This window comes from Oncorhynchus gorbuscha, unplaced genomic scaffold (genome assembly GCF_021184085.1).
Source record: "Oncorhynchus gorbuscha isolate QuinsamMale2020 ecotype Even-year unplaced genomic scaffold, OgorEven_v1.0 Un_scaffold_2640, whole genome shotgun sequence".
Lineage (NCBI taxonomy): Eukaryota > Metazoa > Chordata > Actinopteri > Salmoniformes > Salmonidae > Oncorhynchus > Oncorhynchus gorbuscha.
In genome coordinates this window covers 45718-69482 of record NW_025747094.1, presented here as the reverse complement: position 1 = coordinate 69482, position 23765 = coordinate 45718, and the positions used below count along the sequence as shown (strand labels likewise).

At 49.7% G+C, this 23765-nt stretch overlaps 1 protein-coding gene across 1 annotated transcript in view; it reads left to right on the top strand.

The window, feature by feature from the left end:
* Positions 1–255: 255 nt before the first annotated feature.
* The window catches only part of LOC124026205 (LARGE xylosyl- and glucuronyltransferase 1-like), a gene marked incomplete at its 3' end in the record, with an annotated part of 64523 nt that continues 41013 nt past the window's right edge, over positions 256–23765 (top strand). Inside the window, exons 1-2 of the mRNA XM_046339312.1 lie at positions 256–442; positions 16723–17045. Coding sequence (XP_046195268.1) covers positions 256–442; positions 16723–17045 — 510 coding nt within the window. The remainder of the gene's footprint in view (positions 443–16722; positions 17046–23765) is intronic.

Sequence of the window (23765 nt, the reverse complement as noted above, 5' to 3'; positions counted from 1 at the left end):
ACAGTGAGGACACCAAACAGAACTGGGGGAACAGTGAGGAGACCAAACAGAACTGGGGGAACAGTGAGGACACCAAACAGAACTGGGGGAACAGTGAGGACACCAAACAGAACTGGGGGAACAGTGAACAGGAGGAGACCAAACAGAACTGGGGGAACAGTGGGAACAAACAGAACTGGGCAGGGAACAGTGAGGACACCAAACAGACACAAACAGAACTGGGGGGAACAGTGAGGACACCAAACAGAACTGGGCATGGGAACAGTGAGGACACCAAACAGAACTGGGCAGGGGAACAGTGAGGACACCAAACAGAACTGGGCAGGGAACACCAAACAGAACTGGGGGAACAGTGAGGACACCAAACAGAACTGGGGGAACAGTGAGGACACCAAACAGAACTGGGGGAACAGTGAGGACACCAAACAGAACTGGGGGAACAGTGAGGAACCAAACAGAACTGGGCAGGGAACAGACACCAAACAGAACTGGGCAGGGGAACAGAACTGAGGACACCAAACAGAACTGGGGGAACAGTGAGGACACCAAACAGAACTGGGGGAACAGAGGACACCAAACAGAACTGGGGGGGAACAGTGAGGACACCAAACAGAACTGGGACACCAAACAGAACTGGGGGAACAGTGAGGACACCAAACAGAACTGGGGGAACAGTGAGGAGACCAAACAGAACTGGGCATGGGAACAGTGAGGACACCAAACAGAACTGGGGGGAACAGTGAGGACACCAAACAGAACTGGGGGGAACAGTGAGGACAGAACTGGGGGAACAGTGAGGACACCAAACAGAACTGGGGAACAGTGGGACACCAAACAGAACTGGGGGAACAGTGAGGACACCAAACAGAACTGGGGGAACAGTGAGGACACCAAACAGAACTGGGGGAACAGTGAGGACACCAAACAGAACTGGGGGAACAGTGAGGAGTGAGGACCAAACAGAACTGGGGGGAACAGTGAGGACACCAAACAGAACTGGGCAGGGGAACAGTGAGGACACCAAACAGAACTGGGGGAACAGTGAGGACACCAAACAGAACTGGGGGGAACAGTGAGGACACCAAACAGAACTGGGCAGTGGGAACAGTGAGGACACCAAACAGAACTGGGGAACAGTGAGGACACCAAACAGAACTGGGGGAACAGTGAGGACACCAAACAGAACTGAGGAGGACACCAAACAGAACTGGGGGAACAGTGAGGACACCAAACAGAACTGGGGGAACAGTGAGGACACCAAACAGAACTGGGGGAACAGTGAGGAACAAACAGAACTGGGGGAACAGTGAGGACACCAAACAGAACTGGGGGGGAACAGTGAGGACACCAAACAGAACTGGGGGAACAGTGAGGACACCAAACAGAACTGGGGGAACAGTGAGGACACCAAACAGAACTGGGCAGGGGAACAGTGAGGACACCAAACAGAACTGGGGGAACAGTGAGGACACCAAACAGAACTGGGCAGGGGAACAGTGAGGACACCAAACAGAACAGAACAGTGAGGACACCAAACAGAACTGGGCAAACAGTGAGGACACCAAACAGAACTGGGGGAACAGGGGAACAAACAGAACTGAGGACACCAAACAGAACTGGGCAGGGGAACAGTGAGGACACCAAACAGAACTGGGCAGGGGAACAGTGAGGACACCAAACAGAACTGGGGGAACAGTGAGGACACCAAACAGAACTGGGCAGGGGAACAGTGAGGACACCAAACAGAACTGGGGGAACAGTGAGGACACCAAACAGAACTGGGGGAACAGTGAGGACACCAAACAGAACTGGGGGGGAACAGTGAGGACACCAAACAGAACTGGGGGAACAGTGAGGACACCAAACAGAACTGGGGGAACAGTGAGGACACCAAACAGAACTGGGGGAACAGTGAGGACACCAAACAGAACTGGGGGAACAGTGAGGACACCAAACAGAACTGGGCAGGGGAACAGTGAGGAGACCAAATAGACGCCATTTTGACATTTGTACTGGCCCTTGTATGAGCTGTCCTTTAGGAGACCGATGCCAAAATACCTATTTATTAAGTTTGGTACCATGATGCATCAGGCCTCCCGCAAGGTCCCTCAATATCTTCCTCTTCCTGGGCTATGACACAACGAAGCAGGGAGAATAGGGGACACGAGGTCCCTCAATGTCTTCCTCTTCCTGGGCTATGACACAACGAAGCAGGGAGAATAGGGGACACGAGGTCCCTCAATGTCTTCCTCTTGCTGGGCTATGACACAACGAAGCAGGGAGAATAGGGGACACGAGGTCCCTCAATGTTTTCCTCTTGCTGGCCTATGACACAACGAATCAGGGAGAATAGGTGACACGAGGTCCCTCAATGTCTTCCTCTTGCTGGGCTATGACACAACGAATCAGGGAGAATAGGGGACACGAGGCGTAGTCTTCATTCCTGGTCCTGGGGACAAAGTGCAGTACTTTATTTTTTTATTTTTTTCCAGCCCAGCACCAGCACGCCACCATTCAAAGGGCGGCAGGGTAGCCTAGTGGTTAGAGTGTTGGACTAGTAACCGAAAGGTTGCAAGTTCATATCCCCGAGCTGACAAGGTACAAATCGGTCATTCTGCCCCTGAACAGGCAGTTAACCCCACTGTTCCTAGGCCGTCATTGAAAATAAGAATTTGTTCTTAACTGACTTGCCTAGTTAAATTAAGGTACAATTTTAAAAACATGGTGGATCGCCACCTGTCACAGTGTGTCAACACGGGCTTCTCTCTCCTCTGTCATAGAGTAGCCACCTGTCACAGTGTGTCAACACGGGCTTCTCTCTCCTCTGTCAAAGAGTAGCCACCTGTCACAGTGTGTCAACACAGGCTTCTCTCTCCTCTGTCAAAGAGTAGCCACCTGTCACAGTGTGTCAACACAGGCTTCTCTCTCCTCTGTCAAAGAGTAGCCACCTGTCACAGTGTGTCAACACGGGCTTCTCTCTCCTCTGTCAAAGAGTAGTCACCTGTCAGAGTGAAGTCACCCAACGGAACGCTAAGTTGAAATAATTGCCTAACTAAATGGTGCTTAGTGTTCAGAGACATGTGATAAGGGGTTCTGTTACTGCTACAAGCAGAGGACAAATCATGTTGGACTTTGTAGAAAATAATGTTCTTTACTTTCTCTCTCTGTTTCCCCCACTTTCTCTTTCTCTCTCTCCCTCTCACTCTCCCCCTTTCCTCTCTCTCTCCCTCTCCCGCTCTCTCTACCTACCTCGATCTCTCTCTCTCTTCCGTTCTCTCTCTCTCTCTCCATATGTCTCTCTCTCTCTCCTCCTCTCTCTCTCTCCTCCTCTCTCTCTCTGTCTCTGTCTCTCTGTCTCTCTGTCTCCCTCTTGCTGTGGCTCTTACTCTAGCTCTCTCTCTCTCCGTCTCCCTATCGCTGTGGCTCTCCTTCTAGCTCTCTCTCTCTTGGTCTCTCTCTTGCTGTGGTTCTCCCTCTGTCTCTCTGTCTCTCTGTCTCTCTCTCTGTCTCCCTCTCGCTGTGGCTCTCCTTCTAGCTCTCTCTCTCTCTTGGTCTCTCTCTTGCTGTGGTTCTCCCTCTGTCTCTCTGTCTCTCTGTCTCTCTCTCTGTCTCCCTCTTGCTGTGGCTCTTACTCTAGCTCTCTCTCTCTCCGTCTCCCTATCGCTGTGGCTCTTCCTCCAGCACTCTCTCTCTTTCTCTCTTTGTCTCCCTCTTGCTGTGGCTCTCCTAGCTCTTTCTCTCTCTCTCCATCTCGCTCTCCCTCTCCTCTCTCCTCTCTCTTGCTCCATCTCTCTCTCTCTCAATCTCCTCTCTTTCTCTCTCATTCCATCTATCTCTCCCTCTCTCTGTGGCTCTCCTCGCTCTCCTCTCTCGCTCCATCTCTCTCTCCCTCTCCTTGCTCTCCTCTCTCTCTCTCCATCTATCTCTCTCCCTCTCCTCTCTTTCTCTCTCACTCCATCTATCTCTCCCTCTCTCTGTGGCTCTCCTGCTCTCCTCTCTCGCTCCATCTCTCTCTCCCTCTCCTCTCTCCTCTCTCTTGCTCCATCTCTCTCTCTCCCTCTCCTCTATTTCTCTCTCACTCCATCTATCTCTCCCTCTCTCTGTGGCTCTCCTCGCTCTCCTCTCTCGCTCCATCTCTCTCTCTCCCTCTCTCTGTGTCTCTCCTCTCTCGCTCCATCTCTCTCCCTCTCCCTCTCCTCACTCCTCTCTCCTATCTCTCCTCCATCTCCCTCTCCTCCTCTCTCCATCTATCTCCCGCTGTGGCCTGCTCATCATGCATATAGATCACATCCCACATTTAGAAACGCAGGGCGGCTTTTCTTTTTGATAATTCAACACTCTAATGCTGTTCTCCATCCATCTATATCTCCAACTGGGGCAGCTAGCGTCGAGGGAATTAGCATAATGTGACCGCGGGGTGGGGCTTCTCATCACCATGGTGACGTAATAATGAAGTCTCCATAAACATGAATGTTAAAGTTGAGGATGTTTGCTTTTTCGACCCTGGTATAAACATGTTGAATATTCATGAGGAGTAACAGGAAGTTGATAAATAATGAGGCGCAGCCTAGCAGCGGTCTCCATGGTCACCTAGTTCGAGTCAGCATATTTCCATTAGACCAACCAGACGGCTCAGAGTGCAGTGGACTGTTTCTGCCGAAGTCCTGAGGATGTCCTGAGGCTGTGTATACAGTATTACAGTATTCAAAGGTAGTGGGCGCATGGAAAGGTAGTGGGCGTGGAAAGGGAAAGGTAGTGGGCACGTGGAAAGGGAAAGGTAGTGGGCACGTGGAAGGGAAGGGTGGGCAAAGGGAAAGGTAGTGGGCACGTGGAAAGGGAAAGGTAGTGGGCACGTGGAAGGGAAAGGTAGTGGGCACGTGGAAGGGAAAGGTAGTGGGCACGTGGAAAGGGAAAGGTAGTGGGCACGTGGAAGGGAAAGGTAGTGGGCACGTGGAAGGGAAAGGTAGTGGGCACGTGGAAGGGAAAGGTAGTGGGCACGTGGAAAGGGAAAGGTAGTGGGCACGTGGAAAGGGAAAGGTAGTGGGCACGTGGAAGGGAAAGGTAGTGGGCACGTGGAAGGGAAAGGTAGTGGGCACGTGGAAGGGAAAGGTAGTGGGCACGTGGAAGGGAAAGGTAGTGGGCACGTGGAAGGGAAAGGTAGTGGGCACGTGGAAGGGAAAGGTAGTGGGCACGTGGAAGGGAAAGGTAGTGGGCACGTGGAAGGGACGTGGAAGGGAAAGGTAGTGGGCACGTGGAAAGGTAGTGGGCACGTGGAAGGGAAAGGTAGTGGGCACGTGGAAGGGAAAGGTAGTGGGCACGTGGAAGGGAAAGGTAGTGGGCACGTGGAAAGGGAAAGGTAGTGGGCACGTGGAAAGGGAAAGGTAGTGGGCACGTGGAAAGGGAAAGGTAGTGGGCACGTGGAAGGGTAGTGGGCACGTGGAAGGGTAGTGGGCACGTGGAAGGGTAGTGGGCACGTGGAAGGGAAAGGTAGTGGGCACGTGGAAAGGGAAAGGTAGTGGGCACGTGGAAAGGTAGTGGGCACGTGGAAAGGTAGTGGGCACGTGGAAAGGTAGTGGGCACGTGGAAAGGTAGTGGGCACGTGGAAGGGAAAGGTAGTGGGCACGTGGAAGGGAAAGGTAGTGGGCACGTGGAAGGGAAAGGTAGTGGGCACGTGGAAGGGAAAGGTAGTGGGCACGTGGAAGGGAAAGGTAGTGGGCACGTGGAAGGGAATGATAGTGGGCACGTGGAAGGGAAAGGTAGTGGGCACGTGGAAAGGTAGTGGGCACGTGGAAGGGAAAGGTAGTGGGCACGTGGAAGGGTAGTGGGCACGTGGAAGGGAAAGGTAGTGGGCACGTGGAAAGGGAAAGGTAGTGGGCACGTGGAAAGGTAGTGGGCACGTGGAAGGGAAAGGTAGTGGGCACGTGGAAAGGTAGTGGGCACGTGGAAAGGTAGTGGGCACGTGGAAGGGAATGATAGTGGGCACGTGGAAGGGAAAGGTAGTGGGCACGTGGAAGGGAAAGGTAGTGGGCACGTGGAAAGGTAGTGGGCATGTGGAAGGGAAAGGTAGTGGGCACGTGGAAAGGAAAGGTAGTGGGCACGTGGAAAGGAAAGGTAGTGGGCACGTGGAAAGGAAAGGTAGTGGGCACGTGGAAGGGAAAGGTAGTGGGCACGTGGAAGGGTAGTGGGCACGTGGAAGGGAAAGGTAGTGGGCACGTGGAAAGGTAGTGGGCAAGGGAAAGGTAGTGGGCACGTGGAAAGGTAGTGGGCACGTGGAAGGGAATGATAGTGGGCACGTGGAAGGGAAAGGTAGTGGGCACGTGGAAGGGTAGTGGGCACGTGGAAAGGTAGTGGGCACGTGGAAGGGAAAGGTAGTGGGCACGTGGAAGGGAAAGGTAGTGGGCACGTGGAAAGGAAAGGTAGTGGGCACGTGGAAAGGAAAGGTAGTGGGCACGTGGAAAGGAAAGGTAGTGGGCACGTGGAAAGGAAAGGTAGTGGGCACGTGGAAGGGTAGTGGGCACGTGGAAGGGTAGTGGGCACGTGGAAGGGAATGATAGTGGGCACGTGGAAGGGAATGATAGTGGGCACGTGGAAGGGAAAGGTAGTGGGCACGTGGAAAGGTAGTGGGCACGTGGAAGGGTAGTGGGCACGTGGAAAGGTAGTGGGCACGTGGAAGGGAAAGGTAGTGGGCACGTGGAAAGGAAAGGTAGTGGGCACGTGGAAAGGAAAGGTAGTGGGCACGTGGAAAGGAAAGGTAGTGGGCACGTGGAAGGGAAAGGTAGTGGGCACGTGGAAGGGGAAGGTAGTGGGCACGTGGAAAGGTAGTGGGCACGTGGAAGGGTAGTGGGCACGTGGAAAGGTAGTGGGCACGTGGAAGGGAAAGGTAGTGGGCACGTGGAAAGGAAAGGTAGTGGGCACGTGGAAGGGGAAGGTAGTGGGCACGTAGAAAGGGAAGGTAGTGGGCACGTGGAAGGGAAAGGTAGAGGGCACGTGGAAAGGGAAGGTAGTGGGCACGTGGAAGGGAAAGCCTTCACCCTGATATTGGCACCCTGATATTGGCACCCTGATATTGGCCGAACAGTAAGCCGAGCCAAGGCCACTGTGTCCTGGTGTTGTTGGTGTACGTGTCCTCCTCCTATCTTCCTCCCGAGCTTCCTCCTCCCGAGCCTCTTCCTCCTATCCTCCTCCCGAGCCTCTGCCTCCTATCCTCCTCCCGAGCCTCCGCCTCCTATCCTCCTCCCGAGCCTCCTCCTCCTATCCTCCTCCCGAGCCTCTTCCTCCTATCCTCCTCCCGAGCCTCCTCCTCCTATCCTCCTCCCGAGCCTCCCTCCTATCCTCCTCCCGAGCCTCTCCTCCTATCCTCCTCCCGAGCCTCCGCCTCCTATCCTCCTCCCGAGCCACCTCCTCCTATCCTCCTCCCGAGCCTCCTCCTCCCTATCCTCCTCCCGAGCCTCCTCCTCCTATCCTCCTCCTGAGCCAAAGCCACTGTGTCCTGGTGTTGTTGGTGTTCTATCCTCCCCATTGAGTAGTAGACTGTATCTAATGTCCTCAAGGTGACATCTAGATAGTTATCAATAGTAGATATTTATTGTGTCGGCTGCCATTCTACTTGAATTAAAATCGAAGGGAAAAGGTGCCACGTTAGCCGCCATCCTAATACCCAGTAGAAAGCACCTCAGGTGGTGCGGACCAATCAGCTACGTGAAAGAGTCTGCAGCGACAACAAATCTGCCCATTTAGCGGATTCGCTTTTTCAAACACACACCCACTTCCCCGTACTCCGGTCGCCATATTGGGCTCCTGGGAGACTGTCCTTCTTTTCAAAGAACAGCTGACATTGGGGAACTCTTCTGTTCCTGTAAACAATTTCCATGGATAATATACCGTGACTGTCCTCCTTGCCTCTCCTCCTCCCTCTCTCCTCCGCTCCCTCCCTCTCCCCTCCTCTCCCTCCCCTTCTCCCTCTCTCCTCCCTCTCCCTCCCCCTCCCACCTCCCCTTCTCCCTCTCTCCTCCTTTCTCTCCTATTTCCTCCCCTCCTCCGTCTCTCCCCTCCCTCTCTCTCCCCTCCCTCTCTCCTCCTCCCTCTTCACTCTTTCCTCCCCTCCTCCCTCCTCCTCTCTCTCCTACTTCTGTCCTCCCTCTCTTCTCCTCCCCTCCTCCCCCCTCCCTCTCTCCTCCTCCCTCTCCCTCTCCCCTCCCCCTCTCTCTCCTCCCCTCTCTCCTTGTCCTCCCCTCTCCCCTCCTCCCTCTCTCCTCTGTCCTCTCCTCCTCCTCCTCCTCCCCTCTCTTCTTTCCTCTCCTCCCTCTCCCTCCCCTCCTCCCTCCCTCCTCCCCTCCTCCCTCTCCCTCTCCTCCTCCTCCCTCTCCCCTCTCCCTCTCCCCTCCTCTACTTCCCTCCCCCTCTCCCCCTCCTCTCTCTCCCCCTCCTCTCCTCCCTCCCTCCCTCCCTCCTCCTCCTCCCTCCCCTCCTCCCCCTCTCTCCTCCCTTCCTCCCTCTCCTCCCCTCCTCCCTCTCCTCTCCCCTCCTCTCCCTCTCCCTCTCCTCCCTCTCCTCTCCCCTTCTCCCTCTCCTCTCCCCTCCTCCCTCTCCCCTCCTCCCTCTCCCCTCTCCTCCTCTCTTCCCCTCCTCTCCTCCTCCCTCCTCCCATCTCCACCCCAGCACACTGTCATCCTCTGAGTTATTAGTCAGAGTAGTACAGAGATAAATCAGGTTCCATGGACCTGAATGTGTCGGGTTGTGCACGGCTAGCTCTGCAGTGGACCCTAATGATACATAAAGGGGTTTGTTTTGTTTTGGGGTTTGAAGTGAGAGCGATGGACACACAGGGCATCTTGGAAGATAAACACTCAAGGTCTTCTGGAAGGAATACATGAAATAAATACATTTAAGAAATAAAGTAAAGAAATTAAGTAGTTCAAGTGTAGAGCGCTAGGCTAATACCGTACACAACATGATACAGGTGTAGAGAGCGCTAGGCTAATACCGTACACAACATGATACAGGTGCAGAGAGCTAGGCTAATACCATACACAACATGATACAGGTGTAGAGAGCGCTAGGCTAATACCGTACACAACATGATACAGGTGTAGAGTGCGCTAGGCTAATACCGTACACAACATGATACAGGTGCAGAGAGCTAGGCTAATACCATACACAACATGATACAGGTGTAGAGAGCGCTAGGCTAATACCGTACACAACATGATACAGGTGTAGAGAGCGCTAGGCTAATACCGTACACAACATGATACAGGTGTAGAGGAGCGCTAGGCTAATACCATACACAACATGATACAGGTGTAGAGAGCGCTAGGCTAATACCGTACACAACATGATGCAGGTGTAGAGAGTGCTAGGCTAATACCGTACACAACACAATGTGGTGGTCCTTCTGTAGCTCAGTTGCTAATACTGTAACGCCAGGGTAGTGGGTTCGATACAGGTGTAGACCCATGGCGATCCCGGCCACCCATACGTAGAATGTATGCACACATGACTGTAGAGAGCGCTAGGATAAAAGCGTCTGCTAAATGGCATATATTATTATTATTATATTATTATTATATTATATATTATTACAATACAGGTGTAAGGAGCGCTAGGCTAATACCGTACAGAACATGATACAGGTGTAGAGAGCGCTAGGCTAATACCGTACACAACACAATACAGGTGTAGGGAGCGCTAGGCTAATACCGTACACAACATGATACAGGTGTAGAGAGCGCAATGCTAATACTGTACACAACATGATACAGGTGTAGAGAGCGCTAGGCTAATACCGCACACAACATGATGCAGGTGTAGAGCGCTAGGCTAATACCATACACAACATGATACAGGTGTAGAGCGCTACTATATAGTATAAATAACATGATACAGGTGTAGAGCGCTAGGCTAATACCGTATACAACATGATACAGGTGTATAGACAGCTAGGCTAATAACGTACACAACACAATACAGGTGTAGGGAGCGCTAGGCTATATACCGTACACAACATGATACAGGTGTAGAGAGCGCTAGGCTAATACCGTACACAACACAATACAGGTGTAGGGAGCGTGTCCTGCTAAACACAGTGCTGTTTATAGACCATACTATATAGTATAAATAACAGTATATTCGATTTATAGACAGTACTATATAGTATAAATAACAGTATATTAGATTTATAGACAGTACTATATAGTATAAATAACAGTATATTAGATTTATAGACAGTACTATATAGTATAAATAACAGTATATTAGATTTATAGACAGTACTATATAGTATAAATAACAGTATTAGATTTATAGACAGTACTATATAGTAGAAATAACAGTATACTAGATTTATAGACAGTACTATATAGTATAAATAACAGTATATTAGATTTATAGACAGTACTATATGGTATAAATAACAGTATAATATATTTATAGACAGTACTATATAGTATAAATAACAGTATATTAGATTTATAGACAGTACTATATAGTATAAATAACAGTATATTAGATTTATAGACAGTACTATACAGTATAAACAACAGTATTAGATTTATAGACAGTACAGTATAAATAACAGTATATTATATTTGTAGACAGTACTATACAGTATAAATAACAGTAAATTATATTTGTAGACAGTACTATACAGTATAAATAACAGTAAATTATATTTGTAGACAGTACTGGACAGTTAAACTCAGTTCTGTGGACCTATAAGAGTGCATTAGTCCTGCTGACACCAATTAGCATTGGATAGGTGGCGAGGACACGGACGCTTGCTGTGTCTTTCACAGGAAGTGAACTGTGAAACTAAAGGCTTTATATTTAATCCGGCAGTATTGGGAGTTGTTTTGCTCTGAGACCTCTCTCTCTCTGTCCTCTCTCTCTCTGCTCCCTTCATCACTCCAGGGTCACAGAGAGAGCAGAGAGAGTGAGGGGGAGTACAGAGAGGTCTTCACAGCTCTGAACGGACCACGACCGACCTCTGGGGACACACTGTTTTTCTTTCTATCCACAAACATCCTTGGCTGTTCCCTCGCGGAGCTACTTTAGTGCCATTTAATATCAAGCAACACTTCTGAAGTCGAAAAGTCCAGTCATCCACTACCAATCTGTGTAGCCCACCTGGGTGAAGCACAGCCACCATTTTGTGCCAGAACACTCACCACACATCAGCTATCAATGGTGTTGAGGAGTGATCTGTCTGATGCAAAGCCACCATTTTGTGCCACATCCCATCCCAAAGATGGCACCCCCTACCCAGGGCAATGTCACCATCACTGGTGGGGTGGCAGGTAGCCTAGTGGTTAGAGCGTTGGACTAGTAACCAGCAGGTAGCCTAGTGGTTAGAGCGTTGGACTAGTAACCAGCAGGTAGCCTAGTGGTTAGAGCAGGTAGCCTAGTGGTTAGAGCGTTGGACTAGTAACCAGCAGGTAGTCTAGTGGTTAGAGCGTTGGACTAGTAACCAGCAGGTAGCCTAGTGGTTAGAGCAGGTAGCCTAGTGGTTAGAGCGTTGGACTAGTAACCAGCAGGTAGCCTAGTGGTTAGAGCGTTGGACTAGTAACCAGCAGGTAGCCTAGTGGTTAGAGCAGGTAGCCTAGTGGTTAGAGCGTTGGACTAGTAACCAGCAGGTAGCCTAGTGGTTAGAGCGTTGGACTAGTAACCAGCAGGTAGCCTAGTGGTTAGAGCGTTGGACTAGTAACCAGCAGGTAGCCTAGTGGTTAGAGCGTTGGACTAGTAACCAGCAGGTAGCCTAGTGGTTAGAGCGTTGGACTAGAGTGTAACCAGCAGGTAGTCTAGTGGTTAGAGCGTTGGACTAGTAACCAGCAGGTAGCCTAGTGGTTAGAGCAGGTAGCCTAGTGGTTAGAGCGTTGGACTAGTAACCAGCAGGTAGCCTAGTGGTTAGAGCGTTGGACTAGTAACCAGCAGGTAGCCTAGTGGTTAGAGCAGGTAGCCTAGTGGTTAGAGCGTTGGACTAGTAACCAGCAGGTAGCCTAGTGGTTAGAGCGTTGGACTAGTAACCAGCAGGTAGCCTAGTGGTTAGAGCGTTGGACTAGTAACCAGCAGGTAGCCTAGTGGTTAGAGCGTTGGACTAGTAACCAGCAGGTAGCCTAGTGGTTAGAGCGTTGGACTAGTAACCAGCAGGTAGCCTAGTGGTTAGAGCGTTGGACTAGTAACCAGCAGGAAGCCTAGTGGTTAGAGCGTTGGACTAGTAACCAGCAGGTAGCCTAGTGGTTAGAGCGTTGGACTAGTAACCAGCAGGTAGCCTAGTGGTTAGAGCGTTGGACTATTAACCAGCAGGTAGCCTAGTGGTTAGAGCGTTGGACTAGTAACCAGCAGGTAGCCTAGTGGTTAGAGCGTTGGACTAGTAACCAGCAGGTAGCCTAGTGGTTAGAGCGTTGGACTAGTAACCAGCAGTTAGCCTAGTGGTTAGAGCGTTGGACTAGTAACCAGCAGGTAGCCTAGTGGTTAGAGCGTTGGACTAGTAACCAGCAGGTAGCCTAGTGGTTAGAGCGTTGGACTAGTAACCAGCAGGTAGCCTAGTGGTTAGAGCGTTGGACTAGTAACCAGCAGTTAGCCTAGTGGTTAGAGCGTTGGACTAGTAACCAGCAGGTAGCCTAGTGGTTAGAGCGTTGGACTAGTAACCAGCAGGTAGCCTAGTGGTTAGAGCGTTGGACTAGTAACCAGCAGGTAGCCTAGTGGTTAGAGCGTTGGACTAGTAACCAGCAGGTAGCCTAGTGGTTAGAGCGTTGGACTAGTAACCAGCAGGTAGCCTAGTGGTTAGAGCGTTGGACTAGTAACCAGCAGGTAGCCTAGTGGTTAGAGCGTTGGACTAGTAACCAGCAGGTAGCCTAGTGGTTAGAGCGTTGGACTAGTAACCAGCAGGTAGCCTAGTGGTTAGAGCGTTGGACTAGTAACCAGCAGGTAGCCTAGTGGTTAGAGCGTTGGACTAGTAACCAGCAGTTAGCCTAGTGGTTAGAGCGTTGGACTAGTAACCAGCAGGTAGCCTAGTGGTTAGAGCGTTGGACTAGTAACCAGCAGGTAGCCTAGTGGTTAGAGCGTTGGACTAGTAACCAGCAGGTAGCCTAGTGGTTAGAGCGTTGGACTAGTAACCAGCAGGTAGCCTAGTGGTTAGAGCGTTGGACTAGTAACCAGCAGGTAGCCTAGTGGTTAGAGCGTTGGACTAGTAACCAGCAGGTAGCCTAGTGGTTAGAGCGTTGGACTAGTAACCAGCAGGTAGCCTAGTGGTTAGAGCGTTGGACTAGTAACCAGCAGGTAGCCTAGTGGTTAGAGCGTTGGACTAGTAACCAGCAGGTAGCCTAGTGGTTAGAGCGTTGGACTAGTAACCAGCAGGTAGCCTAGTGGTTAGAGCGTTGGACTAGTAACCAGCAGGTAGCCTAGTGGTTAGAGCGTTGGACTAGTAACCAGCAGGTAGCCTAGTGGTTAGAGCGTTGGACTAGTAACCAGCAGGTAGCCTAGTGGTTAGAGCGTTGGACTAGTAACCAGCAGGTAGCCTAGTGGTTAGAGCGTTGGACTAGTAACCAGCAGGTAGCCTAGTGGTTAGAGCGTTGGACTAGTAACCAGCAGGTAGCCTAGTGGTTAGAGCGTTGGACTAGTAACCAGCAGGTAGCCTAGTGGTTAGAGCGTTGGACTAGTAACCAGCAGGTAGCCTAGTGGTTAGAGCGTTGGACTAGTAACCAGCAGGTAGCCTAGTGGTTAGAGCGTTGGACTAGTAACCAGCAGGTAGCCTAGTGGTTAGAGCGTTGGACTAGTAACCAGCAGGTAGCCTAGTGGTTAGAGCGTTGGACTAGTAACCAGCAGGTAGCCTAGTGGTTAGAGCGTTGGACTAGTAACCAGCAGGTAGCCTAGTGGTTAGAGCGTTGGACTAGTGTAACCAGCAGGTAGCCTAGTGGTTAGAGCGTTGGGTCAGTAACCAGCAGGTAGCCTAGTGGTTAGAGCGTTGGACTAGTAACCAGCAGGTAGCCTAGTGGTTAGAGCGTTGGACTAGTAACCAGCAGGTAGCCTAGTGGTTAGAGCGTTGGACTAGTAACCGAAAGGTAGCCTAGTGGTTAGAGCGTTGGGTCAGTAACCAGCAGGTAGCCTAGTGGTTAGAGCGTTGGACTAGTAACCAGCAGGTAGCCTAGTGGTTAGAGCAGGTAGCCTAGTGGTTAGAGCGTTGGACTAGTAACCAGCAGGTAGCCTAGTGGTTAGAGCGTTGGACTAGTAACCAGCAGGTAGCCTAGTGGTTAGAGCGTTGGACTAGTAACCAGCAGGTAGTCTAGTGGTTAGAGCGTTGGACTAGTAACCAGCAGGTAGCCTAGTGGTTAGAGCGTTGGACTAGTAACCAGCAGGTAGCCTAGTGGTTAGAGCGTTGGACTAGTAACCGAAAGGTAGCATGATCGAATCCATGAGCTGACAAGGTACAAATCTGTCGGCCCTGAACAAGGCAGTTAACCCACTGTTCCCCAGTAGACCGTCATTGAAAATAACTGACTTGCCTCGTTAAATAAAGGTAAAATATATTTATATATTTTTTAAACTGCCCTAGAGCATTTGATTAGAAGACCAGACAGAAGGGTGCCTCCTACTGGCCCTCCAACACCACTTCCAGCAGCATCTGGTCTCCCGTCCAGGGACTGACCAGGACCCTGCTTAGCTTCAGAAGCAAGCCTGCAGTGGGATGCAGGGTGGTGGTGCTGCTGAAATTAAAAACACAAAACTTACAACTGCAAAAAAAAAAAGGCTGTAAGAACAAAGGCCAATTTAAATCTAATTGGATTGGTGACATGTTTAGCAGATGTTATTGCGAGTGAAATGCTGGTGTTCCTAGGGACAATAGATAGGTTCAGAGCTCCAGAAGTGCCAGGGCAACAAGCAAAGATGGGGACAATAGCAGGCAAAGATGGGGACAATAGATGGGGACAATAGATGGGGACAATAGATGGGGACAATAGATGGGGACAATAGATGGGGACAATAGATGGGGACAATAGATGGGGACAATAGCTGGGGACAATCGATGGGGACAATCGATGGGGACAATCGATGGGGACAATAGATGGGGAAAATAGATGGGGAAAATAGATGGGGAAAATAGCAGGCAAAGATAGGGACAATAGCAGGCAAAGATCGGGACAATAGCAGACAAAGATAGGGAAATTATGTTTGATCGCCACGGTGTTTGATCGCCACGGTGTTTGATCGCCATGGTGTTTGATCGCCACGGTGTTTGATCGCCACGGTGTTTGATCGCCACGCTGTTTGATCGCCACGGTGTTTGATCGCCACGGTGTTTGATCGCCACGGTGTTTGATGTTGATGGCCACGGTGTTTGATCGCCACGGTGTTTGATGTTGATGGCCACGGTGTTTGATGGCCACGGTGTTTGATCGCCACGGTGTTTGATGTTGATCGCCACGGTGTTTGATCGCCACGGTGTTTGATTGCCACGGTGTTTGATCGCCACGGTGTTTGATGTTGATCGCCACGGTGTTTGATCGCCACGGTGTTTGATCGCCATGGTGTTTGATCGCCACGGTGTTTGATTGCCACGGTGTTTGATCGCCACGGTGTTTGATGTTGATCGCCATGGTGTTTGATCGCCACGGTGTTTGATCGCCATGGTGTTTGATCCCCACGGTGTTTGATCCCCACGGTGTTTGATGTTGATCGCCACGGTGTTTGATCGCCACGGTGTTTGATGTTGATCGCCACGGTGTTTGATCGCCACGGTGTTTGATCGCCACGGTGTTTGATTGCCACGGTGTTTGATCGCCACGGTGTTTGATCGCCACGGTGTTTAATCGCCACGGTGTTTAATCGCCATGTTGTTCTGGACTTCAGAAGTTTTTTTTTAGCTTGATATTAAATGACCAGAAAGTAACTCCATATTTATTCTCTCATGTCTGAGGACATATCGGGGGGGGGGGGGGAGGAGAGAAGAAATTGATACTGGTTGAAATTAGAGCCTGGTGCGTAGCTATAGCCCCCGGCTCTCCTCTCAGTATCCAGGATATTGATTGAACGGTATCTGTGTGTTCCAAGGCTAGAGATGCATCACTTGGACCTGACTGCTAATTTGAAACCTCAGCCTCCATTAGGTCTTTTGACATTCAGCCCGATGCTGCTGTTGCTGTGAAGACTTTAACATCTCCTCTTAGTACAGTGATATAAAACATCGCTGATGTTGTGAACACTTTAACATCTCCTCTTAGTACAGTGATATAAAACATCACTGATGCTGTGAACACTTTAACATCTCCTCTAAGTATATATATATATATATATATATATACTAATCACTAATCAGTGACTCCTTGTCTCAGGTGCTTCTTCTGCAGTCGTAGTGCTCTGGTTTCATCTTTCCTCACATCACACCCAGCAATGTCAGTGATTCGTATTGATTCACGGAGAGAAGTTGAGGCAAGCCGAGTTAAGAGTTAAAGTTGAAATTGAGAACCCTGCTGAGTCTATACCCTGAAGTGATGAGATCCTGCTGCGGGGCTTGTACCAATTCTGCCTGAGCTTTAGCCAGCTGAAGATCAGTTGGCTTGAACACATACTGATCTGGGACCAGGCGAATGGCTTATTGCAGTGGTCTTAAACTCGTGGTTTACGAGCCGCAACTGGCCAGTGAGTTGATTTAACGTGGCCCTCAGTTGACTTAATGAATGTGCCACTATTGCTTCTGATCAACTTTCTGTTTCTCTGTCTCCTCTACAGTGAAGCCCCTCCCCCTGTCGCCCCTGTTGCCTCAGTTGTCCACGTTGACGGCCAGAGGCGGGGCCTTGGGTGGGGGTGTGTCTAGGGAGGCGTTGGAGCTGAGGGTCCGTGAGGTCGAAGAGGAGAACCAACTTCTCCGCCGTGAACTCAGCCGACCCCCCCGGAGCCCTGCTGGCCCTGCTCCACATCACACCAATCACCGCGGCAACCAGAGCAAGACTCACTCGGAGGAGGGAACAGGGGACAACGAGGCGGGGCTTAAAGCTGGCTCCTCGGGCAACAGGTCAGACTGTGTGCAGCAGCCAGCGGTAGACAAGTGTGAGGTGAGTTACACTAGGAGGAGATAAGACTGGTAGACCAGTGTCAGATGAGTTACACTAGGAGGAGATAAGACTGGTAGACTAGTGTCAGGTGAGTTACACTAGGAGGAGATAAGATAAGACTGGTAGACTAGTGTCAGGTGAGTTACACTAGGAGGAGATAAGACTGGTAGACTAGTGTCAGGTGAGTTACACTAGGAGAGATAAGACTGGTAGACTAGTGTCAGGTGAGTTACACTAGGAGGAGATAAGATAAGACTGGTAGACTAGTGTCAGGTGAGTTACACTAGGAGGAGATAAGACTGGTAGACTAGTGTCAGGTGAGTTACACTAGGAGGAGATAAGACTGGTAGACTAGTGTCAGGTGAGTTACACTAGGAGGAGATAAGACTGGTAGACTAGTGTCAGGTGAGTTACACTAGGAGGAGATAAGACTGGTAGACTAGTGTCAGGTGAGTTACACTAGGAGGAGATAAGACTGGTAGACTAGTGTCAGGTGAGTTACACTAGGAGGAGATAAGACTGGTAGACTAGTGTCAGGTGAGTTACACTAGGAGGAGATAAGACTGGTAGACTAGTGTCAGGTGAGTTACACTAGGAGGAGATAAGACTGGTAGACTAGTGTCAGGTGAGTTACACTAGGAGGAGATAAGACTGGTAGACTAGTGTCAGGTGAGTTACACTAGGAGGAGATAAGACTGGTAGACTAGTGTCAGGTGAGTTACACTAGGAGGAGATAAGACTGGTAGACTGAGTGTCAGGTGAGTTACACTAGGAGGAGATAAGACTAGTAGACTAGTGTCAGGTGAGTTACACTAGGAGGAGATAAGACTGGTAGACTAGTGTCAGGTGAGTTACACTAGGAGGAGATAAGACTGGTAGACTAGTGTCAGGTGAGTTACACTAGGAGGAGATAAGACTGGTAGACTAGTGTCAGGTGAGTTACACTAGGAGGAGATAAGACTGGTAGACTAGTGTCAGGTGAGTTACACTAGGAGGAGATAAGACTGGTAGACTAGTGTCAGGTGAGTTACACTAGGAGGAGATAAGAGGTAGACTAGTGTCAGGTGAGTTACACTAGGAGGAGATACGACTGGTAGACTAGTGTCAGGTGAGTTACACTAGGAGGAGATAAGACTGGTAGACTAGTGTCAGGTGAGTTACACTAGGAGGAGATAAGATAAGACTGGTAGACTAGTGTCAGGTGAGTTACACTAGGAGGAGATAAGACTGGTAGACTAGTGTCAGGTGAGTTACACTAGGAGGAGATAAGACTGGTAGACTAGTGTCAGGTGAGTTACACTAGGAGGAGATAAGACTGGTAGACTAGTGTCAGGTGAGTTACACTAGGAGGAGATAAGATAAGACTGGTAGACTAGTGTCAGGTGAGTTACACTAGGAGGAGATAAGACTGGTAGACTAGTGTCAGGTGAGTTACACTAGGAGGAGATAAGACTGGTAGACTAGTGTCAGGTGAGTTACACTAGGAGGAGATAAGACTGGTAGACTAGTGTCAGGTGAGTTACACTAGGAGGAGATAAGACTGGTAGACTAGTGTCAGGTGAGTTACACTAGGAGGAGATAAGACTGGTAGACTAGTGTCAGGTGAGTTACACTAGGAGGAGATAAGATAAGACTGGTAGACTAGTGTCAGGTGAGTTACACTAGGAGGAGATAAGACTGGTAGACTAGTGTCAGGTGAGTTACACTAGGAGGAGATAAGATAAGACTGGTAGACTAGTGTCAGGTGAGTTACACTAGGAGGAGATAAGACTGGTAGACTAGTGTCAGGTGAGTTACACTAGGAGGAGAGATAAGACTGGTAGACTAGTGTCAGGTGAGTTACACTAGGAGGAGATAAGACTGGTAGACTAGTGTCAGGTGAGTTACACTAGGAGGAGATAAGACTGGTAGACTAGTGTCAGGTGAGTTACACTAGGAGGAGATAAGACTGGTAGACTAGTGTCAGGTGAGTTACACTAGGAGGAGATAAGACTGGTAGACTAGTGTCAGGTGAGTTACACTAGGAGGAGATAAGACTGGTAGACTAGTGTCAGGTGAGTTACACTAGGAGGAGATAAGACTGGTAGACTAGTGTCAGGTGAGTTACACTAGGAGGAGATAAGACTGGTAGACTAGTGTCAGGTGAGTTACACTAGGAGGAGATAAGACTGGTAGACTAGTGTCAGGTGAGTTACACTAGGAGGAGATAAGACTGGTAGACTAGTGTCAGGTGAGTTACACTAGGAGGAGATAAGACTGGTAGACTAGTGTCAGGTGAGTTACACTAGGAGGAGATAAGACTGGTAGACTAGTGTCAGGTGAGTTACACTAGGAGGAGATAAGACTGGTAGACTAGTGTCAGGTGAGTTACACTAGGAGGAGATAAGACTGGTAGACTAGTGTCAGGTGAGTTACACTAGGAGGAGATAAGACTGGTAGACTAGTGTCAGGTGAGTTACACTAGGAGGAGATAAGACTGGTAGACTAGTGTCAGGTGAGTTACACTAGGAGGAGATAAGACTGGTAGACTAGTGTCAGGTGAGTTACACTAGGAGGAGATAAGACTGGTAGACTAGTGTCAGGTGAGTTACACTAGGAGGAGATAAGACTGGTAGACTAGTGTCAGGTGAGTTACACTAGGAGGAGATAAGACTGGTAGACTAGTGTCAGGTGAGTTACACTAGGAGGAGATAAGACTGGTAGACTAGTGTCAGGTGAGTTACACTAGGAGGAGATAAGACTGGTAGACTAGTGTCAGGTGAGTTACACTAGGAGGAGATAAGACTGGTAGACTAGTGTCAGGTGAGTTACACTAGGAGGAGATAAGACTGGTAGACTAGTGTCAGGTGAGTTACACTAGGAGGAGATAAGACTGGTAGACTAGTGTCAGGTGAGTTACACTAGGAGGAGATAAGACTGGTAGACTAGTGTCAGGTGAGTTACACTAGGAGGAGATAAGACTGGTAGACTAGTGTCAGGTGAGTTACACTAGGAGGAGATAAGACTGGTAGACTAGTGTCAGGTGAGTTACACTAGGAGGAGATAAGACTGGTAGACTAGTGTCAGGTGAGTTACACTAGGAGGAGATAAGACTGGTAGACTAGTGTCAGGTGAGTTACACTAGGAGGAGATAAGACTGGTAGACTAGTGTCAGGTGAGTTACACTAGGAGGAGATAAGACTGGTAGACTAGTGTCAGGTGAGTTACACTAGGAGGAGATAAGACTGGTAGACTAGTGTCAGGTGAGTTACACTAGGAGGAGATAAGACTGGTAGACTAGTGTCAGGTGAGTTACACTAGGAGGAGATAAGACTGGTAGACTAGTGTCAGGTGAGTTACACTAGGAGGAGATAAGACTGGTAGACTAGTGTCAGGTGAGTTACACTAGGAGGAGATAAGACTGGTAGACTAGTGTCAGGTGAGTTACACTAGGAGGAGATAAGACTGGTAGACTAGTGTCAGGTGAGTTACACTAGGAGGAGATAAGACTGGTAGACTAGTGTCAGGTGAGTTACACTAGGAGAGATAAGATAAGACTGGTAGACTAGTGTCAGGTGAGTTACACTAGGAGGAGATAAGACTGGTAGACTAGTGTCAGGTGAGTTACACTAGGAGGAGATAAGACTGGTAGACTAGTGTCAGGTGAGTTACACTAGGAGGAGATAAGACTGGTAGACTAGTGTCAGGTGAGTTACACTAGGAGGAGATAAGACTGGTAGACTAGTGTCAGGTGAGTTACACTAGGAGGAGATAAGACTGGTAGACTAGTGTCAGGTGAGTTACACTAGGAGGAGATAAGACTGGTAGACTAGTGTCAGGTGAGTTACACTAGGAGGAGATAAGACTGGTAGACTAGTGTCAGGTGAGTTACACTAGGAGGAGATAAGACTGGTAGACTAGTGTCAGGTGAGTTACACTAGGAGGAGATAAGACTGGTAGACTAGTGTCAGGTGAGTTACACTAGGAGGAGATAAGACTGGTAGACTAGTGTCAGGTGAGTTACACTAGGAGGAGATAAGACTGGTAGACTAGTGTCAGGTGAGTTACACTAGGAGGAGATAAGACTGGTAGACTAGTGTCAGGTGAGTTACACTAGGAGGAGATAAGACTGGTAGACTAGTGTCAGGTGAGTTACACTAGGAGGAGATAAGACTGGTAGACTAGTGTCAGGTGAGTTACACTAGGAGGAGATAAGACTGGTAGACTAGTGTCAGGTGAGTTACACTAGGAGGAGATAAGACTGGTAGACTAGTGTCAGGTGAGTTACACTAGGAGGAGATAAGACTGGTAGACTAGTGTCAGGTGAGTTACACTAGGAGGAGATAAGACTGGTAGACTAGTGTCAGGTGAGTTACACTAGGAGGAGATAAGACTGGTAGACTAGTGTCAGGTGAGTTACACTAGGAGGAGATAAGACTGGTAGACTAGTGTCAGGTGAGTTACACTAGGAGGAGATAAGACTGGTAGACTAGTGTCAGGTGAGTTACACTAGGAGGAGATAAGACTGGTAGACTAGTGTCAGGTGAGTTACACTAGGAGGAGATAAGACTGGTAGACTAGTGTCAGGTGAGTTACACTAGGAGGAGATAAGACTGGTAGACTAGTGTCAGGTGAGTTACACTAGGAGGAGATAAGACTGGTAGACTAGTGTCAGGTGAGTTACACTAGGAGGAGATAAGACTGGTAGACTAGTGTCAGGTGAGTTACACTAGGAGGAGATAAGACTGGTAGACTAGTGTCAGGTGAGTTACACTAGGAGGAGATGAGGTACGACCAGCCTGTCTGTTTAGTGTGTTAGCCTCTCCTACAGTTGATCCTGACAGTACTGTGTACGTGGGTATTGATCCTCTACCAGAGTAATGCACCAGTAATGTGACCTTCAGCACTGCATGTAGTCCATTCGTGTTATACCTCCATCTAAGGTCATCCTAACATCTAACACACCTTTCTATTTCATATATTCACTAATCTACTTTTTTAAATTTTATTTTGTCAATTCCCAGAGTGCATACATTTTCATACGGGTCAATCTTGGATAAATTGCCAAAGACTTCAGTCACCCCTAGTTATAGACTGTTCTCTCTGCTACCGCACGGCAAGCTGTACTGGAGCGCCATGTCTAGACTCCTTAAACAGCCTCCACACACCCCAAGTTATAGACTGTTCTCTCTGCTACCGCACGGCAAGCGGTACCGGAGCGCCATGTCTAGACTCCTTAAACAGCCTCCACACACCCCAAGTTATAGACTGTTCTCTCTGCTACCGCACGGCAAGCTGTACCGGAGCGCCATGTCTAGACTCCTTAAACAGCCTCCACACACCCCAAGTTATAGACTGTTCTCTCTGCTACCGCACGGCAAGCGGTACCGGAGCGCCATGTCTAGACTCCTTAAACAGCCTCCACACACCTCAAGTTATAGACTGTTCTCTCTGCTACCGCACGGCAAGGGGTACCGGAGCGCCATGTCTAGGACCAGAAGACTCCTTAAACAGCCTCCACACACCCCAAGTTATAGACTGTTCTCTCTGCTACCTCACGGCAAGCGGTACCGGAGCGCCATGTCTAGGACCAGAAGACTCCTTAAACAGCCTCCACACACCCCAAGTTATAGACTGTTCTCTCTGCTACCGCACGGCAAGCGGTACCGGAGCGCCATGTCTAGGACCAGAAGACTCCTTAAACAGCCTCCACACACCCCAAGTTATAGACTGTTCTCTCTGCTACCGCACGGCAAGCGGTACTGGAGCGCCATGTCTAGGACCAGAAGACTCCTCAAACAGCCTCCACACACCCCAAGTTATAGACTGTTCTCTCTGCTACCGCACGGCAAGCGGTACCGGAGCGCCATGTCTAGGACCAGAAGACTCCTTAAACAGCCTCCACACACCCCAAGTTATAGACTGTTCTCTCTGCTACCGCACGGCAAGCGGTACTGGAGCGCCATGTCTAGGACCAGAAGACTCCTCAAACAGCCTCCACACACCCCAAGTTATAGACTGTTCTCTCTGCTACCGCACGGCAAGCGGTACCGGAGCGCCATGTCTAGGACCAGAAGACTCCTCAAACAGCCTCCACACACCCCAAGTTATAGACTGTTCTCTCTGCTACCGCACGGCAAGCGGTACCGGAGCGCCATGTCTAGGACCAGAAGACTCCTTAAACAGCCTCCACACACCCCAAGTTATAGACTGTTCTCTCTGCTACCGCACGGCAAGCGGTACTGGAGCGCCATGTCTAGGACCAGAAGACTCCTCAAACAGCCTCCACACACCCCAAGTTATAGACTGTTCTCTCTGCTACCGCACGGCAAGCGGTACCGGAGCGCCATGTCTAGGACCAGAAGACTCCTTAAACAGCCTCTACCCCCCCCAAGCGATAAGACTGCTGAACAATTAATCAAATGGCCACCCGGACTATTTATTTATTAAAGTCTGGCCATATTAAATATGGTGATATTATTGGCTACGGTCATTGAGTGTCTGTCTGTCAGGTCATTCTAACAGCAGGTTTGTTGGAGGGTCTTTAGTACTGTGATGTCACAGTACATCTCTTCTATATGCCCTCTGTTGTGTCTGTCCGTCAGGTCATTCTAACAGCAGGTTTGTTGGAGGGTCTTTAGTACTGTGATGTCACAGTACATCTCTTCTATATGCCCTCTGTTGTGTCTGTCCGTCAGGTCATTCTAACAGCAGGTTTGTTGGAGTGTCTTTAGTACTGTG